This window comes from Leptodactylus fuscus, chromosome 5 (genome assembly GCF_031893055.1).
Source record: "Leptodactylus fuscus isolate aLepFus1 chromosome 5, aLepFus1.hap2, whole genome shotgun sequence".
NCBI lineage: Eukaryota > Metazoa > Chordata > Amphibia > Anura > Leptodactylidae > Leptodactylus > Leptodactylus fuscus.
In genome coordinates, this window is record NC_134269.1 from 182907125 (window position 1) to 182926315 (window position 19191).

A 19191-nucleotide genomic window follows, 5' to 3' on the forward strand; every position below is an offset into this window, starting at 1 on the left:
GGGTATCGGGGGTATATATCGGGTATACGGGAATACACTGTCAGTGTATTCCATTCAGGATCCGTGGAAAGCTGGGTTGCGGCGATTAAGCCCGTCAGTGCCACGTTACACTGACAAGCTTCTCCCTGGAATTTAGCTCTTATAAGAGCTGTTGGTTGTCTTCTCCTTCCTATCCTAGCCTGTCCCTGCCTACCCAGAATCTAACCCCTAGCTAACTGGACGGAAACCTCCGTCCCCGGTGAATTGCAAGCTCAGAATGACGCGAAGCTGGGCGTCGCTGTTCTTTTAAATTAGAGGTCACATGTTTTCGGCAGCCAATGGGTTTTGCCTACTTTTTTCAACGTCACCGGTGTCGTAGTTCCTGTCCCACCTACCCTGCGCTGTTATTGGAGCAAAAAAGGCGCCAGGGAAGGTGGGAGGGGAATCGAGTAATGGCGCACTTTACCACGCGGTGTTCGATTCGAACATGCCGAACAGCCTAATATCCGATCGAACATGAGTTCGATAGAACACTGTTCGCTCATCTCTACTCATTACTTGTCAATGCGTTCGGTATTCAATTTGGGGGTCCCCATGTGGACTTCCGAATGGAATTACCGAACGCAGATGTAAACCAGGCCTTAGACTTTGTAGTTACTTTAGGATTGGACATAGGATTGGTAACATCTAGATCAAATTTATTTACATATTTCATAAAGAATGGCAATGCAGAGTTCTAAGACAAGATGTCTCAAAATCTTCATTTTATGGGAAATACGGGTAAGTTTACACCTTACCATTTGAGAAATATAAGGGACAGGTAGGAGGTCCTCTGAGCTTTCTATTTATGTCAACTTATTTGCTGGACCTTATGGCTGCCCAAAGCAAGACAAACCAACGGAGAATAAATATTGAATACTTACAAGTATGAATAGAGTAAACTTTTAAATTGGACTCTCCTTTTGGGAAAGGAGTTATCTCATGCAATAAGATAAAATGCACCCAAGAAAAAAAGGATTTACAGTTTTCAATAGAAAAAGTATCTTCTGGCATTGTCCAGGTATGAAGTGTCTGTCCGTTTCTGTATTCATTGGACTTGTCCCAAGGAGACCAGTACATATACTAAGCCAAGTCAAAACATGAATTGAAAAATCTCAGTGGCTTTCACTTTCCACTGCACTTGCAGAAATGTCAACCTGGGAGAGCTCTTTCATTGGGTAATTCAGGAATGGCAGCTTGCAACAAAAGTGGCATTGACTTTAAAGTTTGTGGCCTTTATAAAAAGCAGGCAGAAAAGGAAAACATGTAACTAGCAAAGACTAGGCCTCATAGCAAACCTTTTAACTGGGGCCCCTTTTCCTTCAAATGACAATGCAATCCCGTTCCTAGTGGCTCCCACACGGTAAAACGTTGCATTTCCTGATCTCACATGGTATAAAACCCCCCACACTGTATCACTTATTGGCCCACATAAAATTTGCTGTTCTCTTTACTGGCCCACGACACAGTATACTGCCCCTTTATGGCCCCCCCTGCAAGAAGAGACCCCTTTACAGACCTCCATGTAGTAAGTGCTAGTGACTTTAGGCAGCCATCTGCTAAGGCCCCTTCGGAATTTGCAGAATCCCTTTATTAATAATGTCCCACAGTGCACACTGTATAATGTGGCCAAAGTGACCACTCCATGTGATATTATACTGTGTGAAGGGCATTATGTGGAAAGCTGTTATGGGACATTATACTGTATAAAGGCTACTATGGGCATAACAGTGGTCTCTTCACACAGTATAATGTCCCATAGTGCTCTCCATTCACTTGAAGCAACTTTTGGGAGCATTTTATACTGTGTGGGGCCACTGGGGAAACATACTATAATGTTGAGGGCTTTGGGGAACATATTTTACTGCTTGGGGCCACTATGAGCATACTATACTGTGTGGAGGCCACTGTGGAGCATATTACACTGTGTGGGGCCCTTTCACTATTCACATTACACCCCATCTGTTTTATAGCAGCTGTGCACTATTATTACAGCCTGTTTTATAATGTGCAATGTAATTACAGATACTGTGCAATATAAATAGTGAAAGCACAACAGTACCTTCAAACAGCTGATCAGCACGGGTCCCAGGTATTGAACTCACACTGATATCTTCCAGCAGAAGTCCCTGCCACACTGTGATGTCCTGTGTCCCTTTGTTTAGGCTGCTGATTGACTGCAGTGGTCACGTGCTGAAGAAAACCCCACAGCAGCAGAAATGGACCACACTGAAGCATCAGGAACAGGCGAGTATGTTTTTGTTTTTTTCACCTTCCCCGGCCACATAAAAAAGTGGTAATCCGGGACAAACCCTTTAAGATCCAGTCATTTTACTAATGTCATCTTACTAATGAATGTGCACCCTAACTAGCTTTGAGTCCATGCATGTTTAGGGTCAAATAACCAATACTAGCATAGAGGGCACATGGGCTTCATAAATATTTGATTGGTTGGCAAAAAGGTAAATGAAAACAAGGCAATAGCTTATGATGCCAAAAAAGTATCACAGCCAGCCTTTGTAAATCTATAGTGTCTGGGATACTCAATAGGCGTTTACACATTACTCTATTACATGTTTCTATTGCTGAACTGAGAAATATCTGTGCAGCTATCAAAAATCTTTGGGGATTTCCTATAACGAAGAACCAACTGCACTAATGGCTTATGTTAAGAGTGTCAGTGTCTGGAAATGACATGCTTAGACCTCTAAGTACTTTTGCAGCTTAAACAACAATTGAAGATACTAACAAAGTTGAACATCTGCAGTTTTCTGAACTAGACAAGTATGATTTGACGGACCATATTTTCTATTACCTAAAGGCAGGGCCTGATCCTAGACTTCCTGTCGTACTGTGCCAATAGTATCAACTGCTAAAGGCCACAGATGTTACAGTTTATAGTTAACACTAGGAATGAGTATAAATCCTCCGGGATTCTATAGGATCATGTGAACACAGGAATTCACGCACAAATGAATGATAAAAGCTAAAGCACTCTAGTCCCATGAAAAAAGTGAACTCTTTAGTCACCAGACATGATGCAACGTTTCAACCCAAAGGAGTCTTTTTTAAGCATAAATACAATGAATCAGTGAAATGTACAGTCCTATGAAAAAGTTTGGGCACCCCTATTAATCTTAATCATTTTTTGTTCTAAATATTTTGGTGTTTGCAACAGCCATTTCAGTTTGATATATCTAATAACTGATGGACACAGTAATATTTCAGGATTGAAATGAGGTTTATTGTACTAACAGAAAATGTGCAATATGCATTAAACCAAAATTTGACCGGTGCAAAAGTATGGGCACCCTTATCATTTTATTGATTTGAATTCCCCTAACTACTTTTTACTGACTTACTGAAGCACAAAATTGGTTTTGTAACCTCAGTGAGCTTTGAACTTCATAGCCAGATGTATCCAATCATAAGAAAAGGTATTTAAGGTGGCCAATTGCAAGTTGATCTCCTATTTGAATCTCCTCTGAAGAGTGGCATCATGGGCTACTCAAAACAACTCTCAAATGATCTGAAAACAAAGATTGTTCAACATAGTTGTTCAGGGGAAGGATACAAAAAGTTGTCTCAGAGATTTAACCTGTCAGTTTCCACTGTGAGGAACATAGTAAGGAAATGGAAGACCACAGGGACAGTTCTTGTTAAGCCCAGAAGTGGCAGGCCAAGAAAAATATCAGAAAGGCAGAGAAGAAGAATGGTGAGAACAGTCAAGGACAATCCGCAGACCACCTCCAAAGAGCTGCAGCATCATCTTGCTGCAGATGGTGTCACTGTGCATCGGTCAACTATACAGTGCACTTTGCACAAATAGAAGCTGTATGGGAGAGTGATGAGAAAGAAGCCGTTTCTGCACATACGCCACAAATAGAGTTGCCTGAGGTATGAAAAAGCACATTTGGACAAGGCAGCTTCATTTTGGAAACAAAAATTGAGTTGTTTGGTTATAAAAAAAGGCGTTATGCATGGCGTCCAAAAAGAAACAGCATTCCAAGAATAACACATGCTACCCACTGTAAAATTTGGTGGAGGTTCCATCATGCTTTGGGGCTGTGTGGCCAATGCCGGCATCGGGAATCTTGTTAAAGTTGAGGGTCGCATGGATTCCACTCAGTATCAGCAGATTCTTGAGAATAATGTTCAAGAATCAGTGACGAAGTTGAAGTTACGCCGGGGATGGATATTTCAGCAAGACAATGATCCAAAACACTGCTCCAAATCCTCAGGCATTCATGCAGAGGAACAATTACAATGTTCTGGAATGGCCATCCCAGTCCCCAGACCTGAATATCATTGAACATCTGTGGGATAATTTGAAGCGGGCTGTCCATGCTCGGCGACCATCTAACTTAACTGAACTTGAATTGTTTGTCCAAAATACCTTTATCCAGGATCCAGGAACTGATTAAAAAGCTACAGGAAGCGACTAGAGGCTGTTATCTTTGCAAAAGGAGGATGTACTAAATATTAATGTCACTTTTCTGTTGAGGTGCCCATACTTTTGCACCGGTCAAATTTTGGTTTAATGCATATTGCGCATTTTCTGTTAGTACAATAAACCTCATTTCAATCCTGAAATATTACTGTGTCCATCAGTTATTAGATATATCAAACTGAAATGGCTGTTGCAAACACCAAAATATTTAGAACTAAAAATGATTAAGATTAATAGGGGTGCCCAAACTTTTTCATAGGACTGTATATACATTAATATTTAGTAATACATACATGACATAATTTCCTGTTTTACAATAAAATGCGGCATGGAGGAGAGACCTGCAGGAAAGTGCAGACTTCTTCTTTCAAGGAGATGATTTTTGGTGTCTATTGCTGATATGTGAAGATGCCTACAGCTGACTGGTATTTCTCTCTATTACTGTGGACCCGTGGGACTCTGTTACAACCTGGGAACCTACCATCACCCACCTACCCCATGTGTTTATGGAAGCTTGGCAAGAGCGCAGCACCCTGTCTACCTGGATGGCTTCAGACCTCTCTGGGCAGTAGAACACAGTGGTAAGAAGAAAGGAGGAGGGCTTGTGATGAAGGACATTTGGGGCATTTTTTTTTTTTTTTGTGGTTAATGGACAATAGCGCTGATGCAAGATACCGAACTATCAGCTGTGAGCAGGAGATCTCACTACCTACCAAAGGAACTACCACCTGTTATTGTGATAGCTGCATAGGTCTCCCACCTCTACAAAAAACATTTTATGCCTGTTATATCTACATGCTGTGACCCCCTCTTCATGTCCTCCAACCACATTCGGCTGTATTATTAACATCACTCCTCACAGAGAACTAAATGATCCTGCAGTGTGTCTGTGTTTCTTGCTTTTTAGTTGCTATCATTCCTAGGATTTCTCTATCTGCCATGAGCTTTTATGTGTTTTTTCTCTCTTGTTATATACTACTGTACCATCTATGAAACTGTATCACTGAAATTTCCCCATTGTGGGACTATTAAAGGATTATCTTATCTTAAAATGCTAAATCACAAATTCTTAATAACCACAACATACAATACCTATAAACCACATAAATCCACATGATATACCACTATTAAACAATTAACTCAATAACTTACTTAAAAAAGTGAACCACTAAGATAAATAACAACAATAAGTACAGTACAATAAACTTACCACAAAGAGCATGGGGATTACACAGATTGTGTACGACTTCTTACATCATTTAGTAGATAATATATATCCACCAAAAGTTATGCTTCACAGTGACACAAAGTAGTACAATAACAATAATCTAATAATAAATCTTATGATGCACTGTATAAAAATATATCAACAATATAGGATAATTATTGACTTCAGGAGTACTGACACATTCAGTCAATATATCAAAATGAACAAATGCCCTGCTTATTCACAAAGCAGCAACCACAAAAATACAGTATAAAAATGAAATCTGTCCACCACAATCAGCATGGTCTTACACGACCGTAGTTTTGCACCGCAAATGGTCCCATAATTTTCTATGAGGCATCTTACACGATCGTAGATTTTGTCAGTGGTGTGGCGTGCTGCAACCGTGGTCCGGACAGTATACCGCATGTCCGTAATGGCCGTGCTTTTACGGCACGGCATGGCACGGAAGGTCCAATAGAAGTCTATGGGCGCGTGCATTTATGCGGATATACACTGAACATACATCAGTGTATATCCGCAATTGCGGATATCAACATGTGTGTTTTGTGGTGTGTTTTGTTTTTTGCGGATCCGCATAATACTGATACACACGGAACGTTGCGGATGCACTTTGCGGATGTCTGCGGAATTAATTTTTAAAGTGAAATTTGTGCTGCGGATCCGCAAATTGTGGACCGCAAAAACCACTACGGTCGTGTAAGACCAGCCTCAGTCATCAGGATCAGCAAATGCAGACCAACTAAAATGTAACTATTAATATAATATAAACATTTAAAAGCCAGATCATAAAAATATAAAACCAGTTGTGTATCATAGCCTGACCAGGAGGGGCCACGGAAGATGGACAGATGGAACAACACTGAACAGTCTAACGCTGCAAGAGCACCAACAATGCTTGATATTATTATTACTGTTTATTTATTATTATTGTTTATTTATATAGCACCATTAATTCCATGGTGCTGTACATTTGAGGGTACACAAAATATACAAAACAAATATAATACTAACAGTGACTGACTAGCACAGTAGGTAGAGGTCCCTGCCCAAAAGGGCTTGCAGTCTGTCAGATATAAAAAGAAGGTCTGACGCTGGGTTCACGCCCCCAGGCAGAAGACTGAAACCTGTCAGACCGTGTCTGGCCATGAGCACCGGTGAGCGTTTTGTGCTCTCCGCTGCGAAACTGTTTTTTTTAAACCGGACACAAAGTCCTCTATGTCCGACTTTGTGTCCGGTTAAAAAAAAAAACACGGTTTCGCCACGAAGAGCACAAAATGCTCACTGGCACTCACTTTTCAAACCCATTAATTTGGGCAGGAAACGTAAACCTGAAAGCGGAGACCCTGGGCGCAGATGTAAACGAGCCCCTACCCGTTATCTCTTCAGTTGAATGCAGGTGTTCAGCCAAGAAGGATATATCCCTAATATGCTCTAAATTGTACCCTAACTGGCCGACATATAATTGCCGTCATGACAATGGCAGTACCAATTACGCAACCTATCGATCCAAATTGATTAGTTTGTCCTGCTGGTTCACATAACTCAGCAAAATAACATCATTGCTAGCAAAGACATACCTGGATACAAGTACCGGTGCATTCTTTACACAGGCTACACGACAAAGCCCATCGGCTTGGTGGGATATGTGAAATCTTAGTAATAGGCTCCATCTTTTCTGGACAACCAATGCTGACCTGCAAAAAAAAAAAAAGACACAAAGGGTTATCTCCATTTCATATTTTATAATAAAAGCATTATATAACAAAAATATTTCATTACAAAAATAGAAATAAAAGAATATATCAAAGTGGTAAAATAACAATTAGAATAGGATACAGATCACAAGTATGTATGCAAATGTAGTGTCCCACAGCAACGCTACAATACTGTGTAAGCGGCTATTTTCTTGTGGTCGGCGGGCATGCGCATTCGGCTTTGTCCTAGGCCCGAGGCCTAGAAGTTTGAAGCCAACCCACAGAAGAAAATGCGTGAAGACCCCGTTCCTGAAGAAGATGGAGGCAGCGCTGGAGAGTTCTTTCGCACCATTAGGGACACCCCCAGTGCTGTTTGAGCGCTGGAGCCCGCCCCCAGTGCTTCAAGAGAATTCATTTGCATAGCGGCAATAACCGAATGGCGGGGTGGAGACATCTAAAGGTAGGAGAAGAATAGCCTTCCTTAAAGCTATTCCATTGTGTCGACGAGAAAAAAAAGGTTTTTAATGGTAGAATCCCTTTAATGTTTTATGCTGTTTTTCTCTAGTTTCATACATTTTACACTGTTTTAATTAAATTTTTAAAATAATTAAATATCTTCATTATTATTACCCCCATATATCTCACATATTAGTAACCCTTATATGGGGCACACAGGGGTTAATGTGAGGGATTAATGCAAATGCATTGGTTAGGTGCCCAATCGGGGCCCCTGGTCATCCCTATAGGGCCCCTAACCAATGCATTTTCATTGACAAAATAAGTACTAACAGTCAAGGCTCGGGGCCCACCGGGGGATTCCTCGGAGGGCCAGTCCGACCCTGGTTACATCTCTGCTTTTCATGCTCTGCTCTTTACACTGCTCATCTGTATGCAGCGCAGAAAGTGTACTGTACACTATTGATGCAAAGATTGGTTTAGGAGAACACCATGGCTCAGGGGTTCACCAGAGGATTCACTTGTATCACTGTGGGCAAGTCCAAGCCTCCCCGACATCCATAACTTTTCAAAGGGCTTTTTATTATTATTATTATTATTAGAATGTTATGTATCATTTTGATCACCTTTTATTACATTTTCTGGGATGTGAAATGATGGGGAAAAAAACCTTAATTGTAGCATTTTGATCTTATATTGTAGCACGGCTTTCACTGTATAATATAGTAATAATACAGACATTTTTGACATGGTAATAGTAATATTTTTTGTATATTTATTTTATCTGTAAAATGGGAAAGGAAGCGAGTTCTGTTTTTATTTATTTATTTTTACTTATTTTTATCCATATTTTTTTCTTAGACTTTACTCAAAATTAACTTTATGTTTGGACCCCGTTATCGGTGTTAGAATATGTGATAATGCAATTTCTAGTATCATTGAATGCAATACCATAGTGCCTATGGTTCAATTTGCATGTTCCTAATGTAATGTATGCAAACAGGTTATGGGGTTGCATTTGACAACAGCATCTGAGAGGTTTAATGTGTGATCAGAGACAGGTCTCAGGTGGTTGTCTGCTGTGTAAATCACCAGGCACTAGTTGCCTAAGGCACAGACTCAGCTTCATGTATAGTCGGCTCGAGAAAGGGTTAAATAACTTACTTCAGGTATCCATAAGGCACAGCTAACGTGGACCCATTTTGTCCCACTTCTCGTAGGCTTCAAAGCTCCTCCTCTCTTTGGGCAAAGTAAACATTTTGCTTGAACGCCAAGTGCACAAGATCGACAGAGCCAGTTTCCTGTAGGAACTTTAAGGATTCCATAGCAAGCCTAAAGAACCAGAAAAATTACAATAAATATACTTTGTTGTTTAACACGCATATTTTATTTTGCACACAGAAAATATTAATGATAGTGAAACCTCTCGCCTTTGAAAGACCACTATTTAGTGCAGTTTTGATCGGTTGTCTCAAGAAGCTCTTTTCACACTATGGCCTTACTTATTTTTTTCTATCTTGATGCTCTAGATGCTTGCCGAAGGTATGGTGCTCGTGTAGCTCATATATCTCACTTTTTCTGCTCATTCCCCCTGATTCAACACTTTTGGTGCCAGGCTTAGATCTCATTGAGCAGGTATTGGGACATAGCCTCCTCCTTCTCCCCCACATTTACCTTCTTAATTTCCTCATGGTAAAGCTTAGAATATAATCCCTCCCCAATCCACACACTGATTTTCAAAAGACCGTTTTCTATACTTTCTTCTTCTCTGCTCCTAAAGGGTTAATCTGTTTTTTTCAGTATTCATGTTCTATCCTTAGGATAGAACATTATTACTAGATTTACTGGAGTTTAACATCCAGAACCCCCACTAATAAGTTGTAATGATGGAGACAAGTTTGCTCTGTTGCTTATTTGTACCACCACATTCCAGTTCAGTGATTTTTTTTGTTGCTTATATGTTGTACAAATTGAGAGCGGTGAATGTAGCTACTGAACGCCCCCTAACTTTATTCAGTCCATATTTTTTGTACAGTACTTGGATTATGTATTATGTAATTAAACCGTTTTCCTACGTATACAACTTCTGGATCAACATGCTCTAAAATAAATAATAATAAAAGTACTACTTGTAGTTCACAAGGATCGGGTACCCCTGAACCACTGTTTGAATGGAGCAGTCATTGCTGCCACTCCACTCATCTCTATAGAAATGCCAGACATAGCAGATGCATCAATGGACCCCAGTTCTTGGGATCGGCAGGGGGCCCTGTGGTTAGACCCTTATAAACTACAACTTATCTCCTATTCTGTGGATAACAGAAAAAAGAAACCTATATCAAATCAATATTTGAAATCACCTCCCTTTGCCTTCAAAGCAATATCAATTCTTACAGGTACACTTGCAAACAATTATTGAAGAAACTCGACAGGGAAGTTGTTCCAAACAACTAGGAGAACTAACGACAGATCTTCTATGGACCTTGGCTTGCTCAAGTCCTTCTGCCTCTTCATGTAATCTTAGAAAGACTCAATGAAGTTGAGATCAGAGCTCTGTGAAGGGCTATATCATCACTTCCAGGACTCCTCCTCCAAAATATGCTCACACCAAATATTGATTTCATTTAGATGTGTTCTTTGGCTCATTCACTTGAGATTGTGAATTGACAAAACTAAACTATTAACACTTCTACCTTTGATAGCATTCATACTTCTTTTCCCAACAACTGACTAAAAACTTTGTACAGTACTGTATAATTCTATCAATTTCCAAAATTATCTTCAGAGCTATGAAGTTGATTTTGGATTCATTTTAAAGATGAAAATCATCATGAAAGATCATCATGATAGCCCTTACAGATCCAGTGCGATTCGCTTTTGAAAAAGCTGTTCAGAATGGAGACATCAAAGCCGATCACAATTCCTGATAGCATTTCGGGGCAGCATGGAGGTGGAAGAAGAGGGGCAGAGGAACAAAGCTGCAGAGACTATGATACCTCATCATTGTCTGAGAATAACCTGTATGTGACTTGAAGGTGAGGGGGTAATGTGGACTTCTGTCCATGTTATCACCTTTCCTATCAATCAATCATATTATAATTTTCCTTTTCAATTGTTACAAAGAGCCATAGAGGTTTGAAGTTTTATTCTTGCTAACCATTATGCTACAGTGATGCAGTTCTATAGTTATAATAAAACAAATCAGTTAACATTTTCTTTTCATTAGAATGATCTGGATTTGTTAACCAAATAAAGCATATATACATGCAGAAACTTTTGCGTAAAACACTAAGGCTAGGTTTACATCTGCATCAGAGTGTCCATGGGAGACTCTGTTGCAGATTTTGCCAAAAATTAGTGGAGAGAAAAGTTCTGCATTTAGGACTTTTCTCTGCATCGGTTTGAGTACAAAAATAGGGGACACCCAGTGGGTTCCATGGGTATCTGTGGGTAACTGCTGTTTTAGATGAAGGGCTTTCCACCTCCAGTGGACCCAAGTAACAAAAAGCACAGCACAAGTGTGAACCTGGCCACACTGCCTCATTATATTTGTAAATCAGGGTGTCAGAACCTCCATTGAATTTACAGAAAATGTTTTTTGGGTATAACAATATTTTTCCTTACCTGGTGCACGCAGACATTGCATTTATCACAAAAAACCATCTCATTTCCATCCTCCCCTTCGGGTGAGCGGCAAACATCACAGACAACATCTTCATCATATTCAATTCCCAACCCTTCCTCTGTCTCAATGGCGACATTCATATTTTCATAGCAGACCATCTCTAACTCCTCCAGAACCTTCTCAAGGGTTAGTTCATTCAGCAATGGCAATTCTGTAGGTAAAAGGTACAAAAAGTATTTAGTCAAAGAAAATAATTATTTTGATTTAAGCTGCTTTTTTGTAAAATTTGCTGAGACTTTTTGCTGAGAGTTTTAAAACACAAAGGCTGATCCTGATATACCTTGTTGGGAAGGTAGCTCAGTAGAAGCAGTGGTGCGGACTCAAACAGTCAGAGACAGGAACACAAATCTTGCAGCAAAACCAGTTTATTTAAAAAAAACAGCAAAATAAATAAACCTTTACGTCAGGCACAGGATAAGCAAAATAAAATACAGCCTTAACTTCAGGCAAAACAAAACCTGTTCGTCTGAGCGCTAACTAAACAGAAAATACTAACTGTATTTGTGACTTACTAACAGCCACACCAATCAACCAAAATACAACTGTACCGTAACACAAGGCTCTCCGTGTCTGGACAGACCCAGGCACTTCCTTTCCTCCCAGGATCTGCCATGAAGTGCAGGCTCTGCAGCCTTTTATGGCCCAGTAACAAGCCTATGACTCACACCTAGGCCGCAGCTTATTCAAGATCCGCTCTGGACTGCACATATGTCAGGAATCTGGGGGGAAGGCAACATGGCGGCTCAGTGGTTAGCACTGCAGCCTTGCAGAGCTGGAGTCCTGGGTTCGAATCTCACCAGGAACAACATCTGCAAGGAGTTTGTACGTTCTCCCCGTGTTTGCGTGGATTCCCTCCCATACTCCAAAGACACACTGATAGGGAAAAATGTTCATTGTGAGCCATAGATGGGTCTCACAATCTACATAATTTTTTTTTTTTTTTTAAAAAAAAGGAATCTGGGGGAGATAAACCGTGACTCCAGCACTCTGCCTGTCACCTTCTCACAAACTGCACACCGAAAGTGGGGAATAGCATATTTTTAGCTTTGGCAACAACAATGTGTTTCCTGTGGCTTCATCATAGATCTGTGTGCCTGTAACCTCCATTTTGTAGTGAATCATGACCAATTTTACTTACTTGTGCAGATGGTGACCAAGAATTTGCAAATGCCACATAGACATTCTTAGACTAACTGCGATGTTGCTACTTTTAAGATAAAACATGCCATCACCTAGCAGACTTTCCCAGCAGTTTGTCTACTACTTGAAGGTCTTCCCCTAACCCTGCCCTTACTGTTCATACTACTGTGTGGTTATTCTTCTTCTCAGGTTTTCCTGTCCAAAAATGCTAAGAAGAAATTCTGAGCAAAGAAGCTGGGAAGAGAAACATCCGGGTAGCTGCATGAATGAAGAGAGGCTGTGTGGGGTCTGGGCGATATACTTTTTCTCTCAAGTTTGTGGTCAGATGTGACTACACTATCTACAAGGTTAGTTTGACTAGTTCTTTTTTTCGGTATGTCAGCTGAGAGTCTTCTGAAGTCTTCCGGGTCTACCAATGCTATATTCCAATTAGAGCCCACCCTGTGGCTGGGCTCAATAGTACTATAACAATTTCACTATAGAATGCAATAAAGAAACAAAAACCGACTGTCTGAACTGAGTCATTGCCATTCCCCATCCGTGTGAGCTGGAACCCCTTACTAAATATATACAATATATATATATACACTCACCGGCCACTTTATTAGGTACACCATGCTAGTAACGGGTTGGACCCCCTTTTGCCTTCAGAACTGCCTCAATTCTTCGTGGCATAGATTCAACAAGGTGCTGGAAGCATTCCTCAGAGATTTTGGTCCATATTGACATGATGGCATCACACAGTTGCCGCAGATTTGTCGGCTGCACATCCATGATGCGAATCTCCCGTTCCATCACATCCCAAAGATGCTCTATTGGATTGAGATCTGGTGACTGTGGAGGCCATTGGAGTACAGTGAACTCATTGTCATGTTCAAGAAACCAGTCTGAGATGATTCCAGCTTTATGACATGGCGCATTATCCTGCTGAAAGTAGCCATCAGATGTTGGGTACATTGTGGTCATAAAGGGATGGACATGGTCAGCAACAATACTCAGGTAGGCTTTGGCGTTGCAACGATGCTCAATTGGTACCAAGGGGCCCAAAGAGTGCCAAGTAAATATTCCCCACACCATGACACCACCACCACCAGCCTAAACCGTTGATACCAGGCAGGATGGATCCATGCTTTCATGTTGTTGACGGCAAATTCTGACCCTACCATCCGAATGTCGCAGCAGAAATCGAGACTCATCAGACCAGGCAACGTTTTTCCAATCTTCAATTGTCCAATTTCGATGAGCTTGTGCAAATTGTAGCCTCAGTTTCCTGTTCTTAGCTGAAAGGAGTGGCACCCGGTGTGGTCTTCTGCTGCTGTAGCCCATCTGCCTCAAAGTTCGACGTACTGTGCGTTCAGAGATGCTCTTCTGGCTACCTTGGTTGTAACGGGTGGCTATTTGAGTTACTGTTGCCTTTCTATCAGCTCGAACCAGTCTGGCCATTCTCCTCTGACCTCTGGCATCAACAACGCATTTCCGCCCACAGAACTGCCACTCACTGGATTTTTTTTCTTTTTCGGACCATTCTCTGTAAACCCTAGAGATGGTTGTGCGTGAAAATCCCAGTAGATCAGCAGTTTCTGAAATACTCAGACCAGCCCTTCTGGCACCAACAACCATGCCACGTTCAAAGGCACTCAAATCACCTTTCTTCCCCATACTGATGCTCGGTTTGAACTGCAGGAGATTGTCTTGACCATGTCTACATGCCTAAATGCACTGAGTTGCCGCCATGTGATTGGCTGATTAGAAATTAAGTGTTAACGAGCAGTTGGACAGGTGTACCTAATAAAGTGGCCGGTGAGTGTGTATATATATATATATATATATATATATATATATATATATCTATATATATTATCCTATCCTACTAATATATTAAATCCCACTAATATTATCCTACTAATATTATAAATCCTACTGATATTATAAATCCTATCCTATCCTACTAATCCTATATAATATTATAATCCTATATCCTATATAATATTATAATTAAAAGATTGTGGGTTTGGATGTTTGTTCCTCAATCAGAAAAAAACGGCTGAACGGATTTGCATGAAATTTGCCACATACATAGATAGGAACCCCAATTAAAACATAGGCTACTTTTTATCCCGGTAAATAACATCACTAATCGACCGCAGTGAAGGAATTTAAGTTCACACAACACTAAAGGACCTGTGATGACATCATCACAGGTCCTTGAGCCATTCTAGGATAGGATCATGCTAGGCAGTGGGCAGAGCTACATGCTATTTTGTGGGTAGAACTATGTAGGATGAAGCTGCACAGTGTGAAAGCCGAAGAAAATGGAGTATCACGGAAGCTCAGAAGACTACAGAGCATGCAGGCTGTGTGTGGGCAAGAGGAGTATATTGGGTGTAGAGTTTCAGTGAGTACAAAGGGGAATGTGTTGTTCTGCCTCTGATGGGGGAGGGGGGAACTTTGGCACATTTCAGCAACATCCATTCAGCCCTTTGTAACACAGAAGCTGCTCAGAGAGTCACATAACAAAACCCATGTAATCACAATTGCCCGATGTAGCAGAGCTTACACAGCGCTGTAGCAAAGCTAGGTAGGCTCTCCATATGCAAACATGTGCATACAGCTGGGTATCCTACACATATGCAGTGATGTAGCAGAGCTGAGATGCGGGAGCAGGCTGATCGAACTGTGGCATATTTTTACAACATCCGTTCAGCCGTTTCCAACAGAGAAGCTGCTCACACACTGACATAAGAACACCCCTATAATCCAAATGGCCAGATGTAGCAGAGCATAAGCAGCGTTGTAGCACAGCTAAGTACGCTCTCCATATGCAGAGATGTCCATACAACTGAGTATGCTGCATATATGCTGCGATGTAGCAGAGCCGACACGCGGGAGCAGGCGGATCATCCACAACAGCAGGGTAAATATAAGCGGCTCAGCGCCAACACCAACCCGCAGATGAAGTCGAGGGCGGATGCTGAAATAAATAAATATATATAGATATATTATATAAGCATCTGCCCGCAACTTCGTCTGCGGGTTAGTGTTGGTGCTGAGCCGCTTATATTTAGCCAATTGCTGTTGTGGATGATCCGCCTGCTCCCGCGTCTCGGCTCTGCTACATCGCAGCATATATGCAGCATACTCAGTTGTATGTACATCTCTGTGTATATATATATTATATATATATATATATATATATATATATATATATATATATATATATATATATATATATATTGGACACTTTCTTCCATCATGTTGGTTTACTTTTGTGAGTTTGAAGTTTCCAGTTTCCACCATGTTTTTGGACATGGGGATGAATGCAGATAGACAACTGACACACGGAGTTCTGTCTGCACCTGTGACAGATGAGAGAAACAGATGGTACAGTGGAGACAGGGTAGGAATGGCACCAGCTCGGCTCCTGAGCAGTAACCATATTTAAAGATGAAACAGAGATCAAAGAAATATCATCAGATAACTAATATAGACAGAGCAAATCCTTACACATAAGAGCTGTAAATCACTTTCTGTGATGGTGATAGAAGCTTTTCTCAGGGTCCTGAAAAGTACACACAGTCCACCTGGAAAATAACATGGTGCTGCTCTCATCTGGCGTCCAAAGAAGTAGCGTGTCCTGGCACAGGTAAAGAAGTACACAACTACTAGTCAGCCAGCCAGTGCATGCACTTCACTAATAGAGAGGGTTCACCAGTGAGATGACCATGCTGGTTTGTTGGAACCTCTAGCCACTGTATGTGGTATCTGTTTTCAAGTTACAAAGGTCCACAAAAGACAATTGTATGTAGAAAATATTGTATTCTGAGGCCATTATAACTTGAAGGATAACTGTATAATGGAGAATGCTAAATCAGTTTCCAACTATAAATAATAGTGGACAGAGGCAAAGGTCTGCACAAGGTCTGCTGGCCTGCACATGACGTAAAGCAGAAAGAGACATAAAGACACGCAGACAGACAAACTAATTCTGCCCTCAACGGTGTTATACATTAACCATGTACAGAATCCATTTTAATCTATACATACCCATTTTCTTTAATTCTGTGTTAACAAGTTCCAACCAGTATGTGTCCATCTCATCCAGGTCATATCTACAGGTTCTCTGTGCCATAGTCTGGAAGCCCCCTGGATGCTGTAATTCAGGTAATGAGTCTTCTACAGTTAATGGTGAGATTTCCTCCAATATTTCAATCAACCTAAACAAAATAAAAGTTTGTTGTTTTAATAATAAAAAAAACAAACTTTAATAGCATGCTTGAAGTGATAAGCACTAATCATATATGATAGCTTACATTGCAAATACATGTCAAAACACACCAGTAAGCTAAAGCCCAAATGGAGCGTTTTTTGTTGCAGATTTTGCTGAACTTTTCTGAACCAAAGTCAGGAGTGGCTTGAAATGGAATGATAAATATAAAGGAAGGTCTTCCAGACATTTCCCTTCTCTAAAAATCCACTCCTAACTTTGGCTCAGAAAAACACAGCAAAATTTGCAACAAAATATGCTGTGTTTCTGAAACATGGGATCCTAGCCAAAAAGGGGATTTTCCACTGGCAGAGGAATAATTTGAAGCTTCTGGGTCACAATGCAATTATCTGTAACGGCAGGTGCTATCTATAACACTGATGTCTTTTTATGTTAGAGAGAAGCCTATGGGCCCTCTTAGACTCCAGGGCCTGGTAGCAACCTCTGCACCCACAGTGTTCAAAAAGATTTTTCTAGCGACATATACAAGCTGGCTAATAACATTCAATGGGTAACCATGCTATTTTACAAATTATTTTTATAAGACTATCCCTTTAATACTAGTCATATGTAGGAAAATGTGCCCGAATGTCAGTCTCTCACATACTTTCCACAATTGGGATTCTGGTCTTTAAAGGAGTTGTCCTACCATTACATGCTATATTTCTAAGATAACCTAGTATCATATCATATCATATCATAGTTTATAAAGCTGAAAAAGATAATAGGGGGAATTTACTGAAATAGAAAAAGTGGACTAGATGGGATTAGATGAGGGACATTTTTGGAGCACGCCCCCTTTTGCATCTAAGAAGCACCACTTTTTCCTTCCAAGTCCCACTCACCACATTTTACAAAAGTGGGTGGGGATCAAATTTACTATAACTAATACTAGAAATCTGGCATATGTTACACAGAAATCTAAGCAGTTCTTAGCCCAGATTTAGATTTTGGCACACAGGACCTCACAAGATGCACTGGAATCAAGGGGCTGAATCAATCTGGCACTTCTATATCCAGACAGGAAATGTTTTAAGACTTGCATACAATTATAAATATGGTGTGCATTATAAATTCCTCCCAATAAGTTTATCCAGTTTGAAGACAAAATGTCTACAATTTTCCTCATTTTAGAAAAAATATGACAATCAGAAAATTCTTAAATTATCAACTTTTCTTTGGGAATCTAGTAAGATAAGATAATCCTTAACCATAATTTGTAATATTATCACACCCAAGAAAGGCATCCAGATACCCCTTTGACCACTTTTAGTGAGTTCACTGTCAAAAAAAATTCTTTGGCGAAAAACTCCACAGTCTTACTTCTCTTACAGTAAGGAATCCCCTGCTATGTTGGTGCAGAAACCTTCTAGGGTGCATTTACATTAAGTATACGCTGAGCTGATTCTGAACGTAAAGCATGTTCAGAATCAGCGCGTACAAAGCAGATCCCATTCATTTCAATGGGAGCCGGCATACGTGCACTCCCCATTGAAATGAATGGGCTGCTTTTTTACCTATTGGTTTCAATGTGATACGCGCAATAGGGAAAAAAGCAGCCCATTCATCTCAATGGGGAGCGCACATATGCCGGCTCCCATTGAAATGAATAGGATCTGCTTTGTACGCGGTGATTCTGAACGTGCTTTATGTTCAGAATCAGCTCAGCGTATACTTAGTGTATTCACCCTTATGGTATGCACCCTTATGGTAAAAACACAGTCATATCACACAAAATTCTTAATAATCAACATTTACCATACAGTACAGACCAAAAGTTTGGACACACCTTCTCATTCAAAGAGTTTTCTGTATTTTCATAACTATGAAAATTGTAGCTTCACACTGAAGGCATCAAAACTATGAATTAACATATGTGGAATTTACTGTAAGCCGATGGCTGGTCAGATAATGGAGGGGGTGTACATCTCACCCAGACTACTCAGGTGGGTGAGATGAAAAACTCCAGAAAGACTGGTTCTCTGCAAATAACTTTTGTCTGCTGAGCGTTATTTCAAGTTCTCTCTATTGGGCTGGATTTTTAGGAATGGCAGGTAGGTTGGTAGTGGGACCTGTCATTCCAACCCCCTCCAGTCCACACATTGTGGATGTTTCTGCAGCGTGTCAGCTGCTGTGAATTGTCCTCATCGGTGAGGTTTAAAAGGTCAGCTCCAGCAGCAAGACTTTGGACAGAGCTTGGCTGGAGAGGCAGCAGGAAGGTCAGACTGTTGGAGCTGTCTTGGTTGATGCAAC

General features: G+C 40.7%; 1 protein-coding gene across 3 annotated transcripts in view; it reads right to left on the reverse strand.

Annotated features, from left to right (window-relative positions):
- The window catches only part of JADE2 (jade family PHD finger 2), a 137851-nt gene that overhangs the window by 29710 nt on the left and 88950 nt on the right, over positions 1-19191 (reverse strand). For all 3 annotated transcript variants that reach the window (XM_075274856.1, XM_075274855.1, XM_075274857.1), the window contains 4 exons: positions 16719-16888; positions 11474-11685; positions 9014-9181; positions 7277-7393 (listed from right to left, as the gene is read on the reverse strand). In XM_075274856.1, the coding sequence (XP_075130957.1) occupies positions 7277-7393; positions 9014-9181; positions 11474-11685; positions 16719-16888 (667 nt within the window). The remainder of the gene's footprint in view (positions 1-7276; positions 7394-9013; positions 9182-11473; positions 11686-16718; positions 16889-19191) is intronic.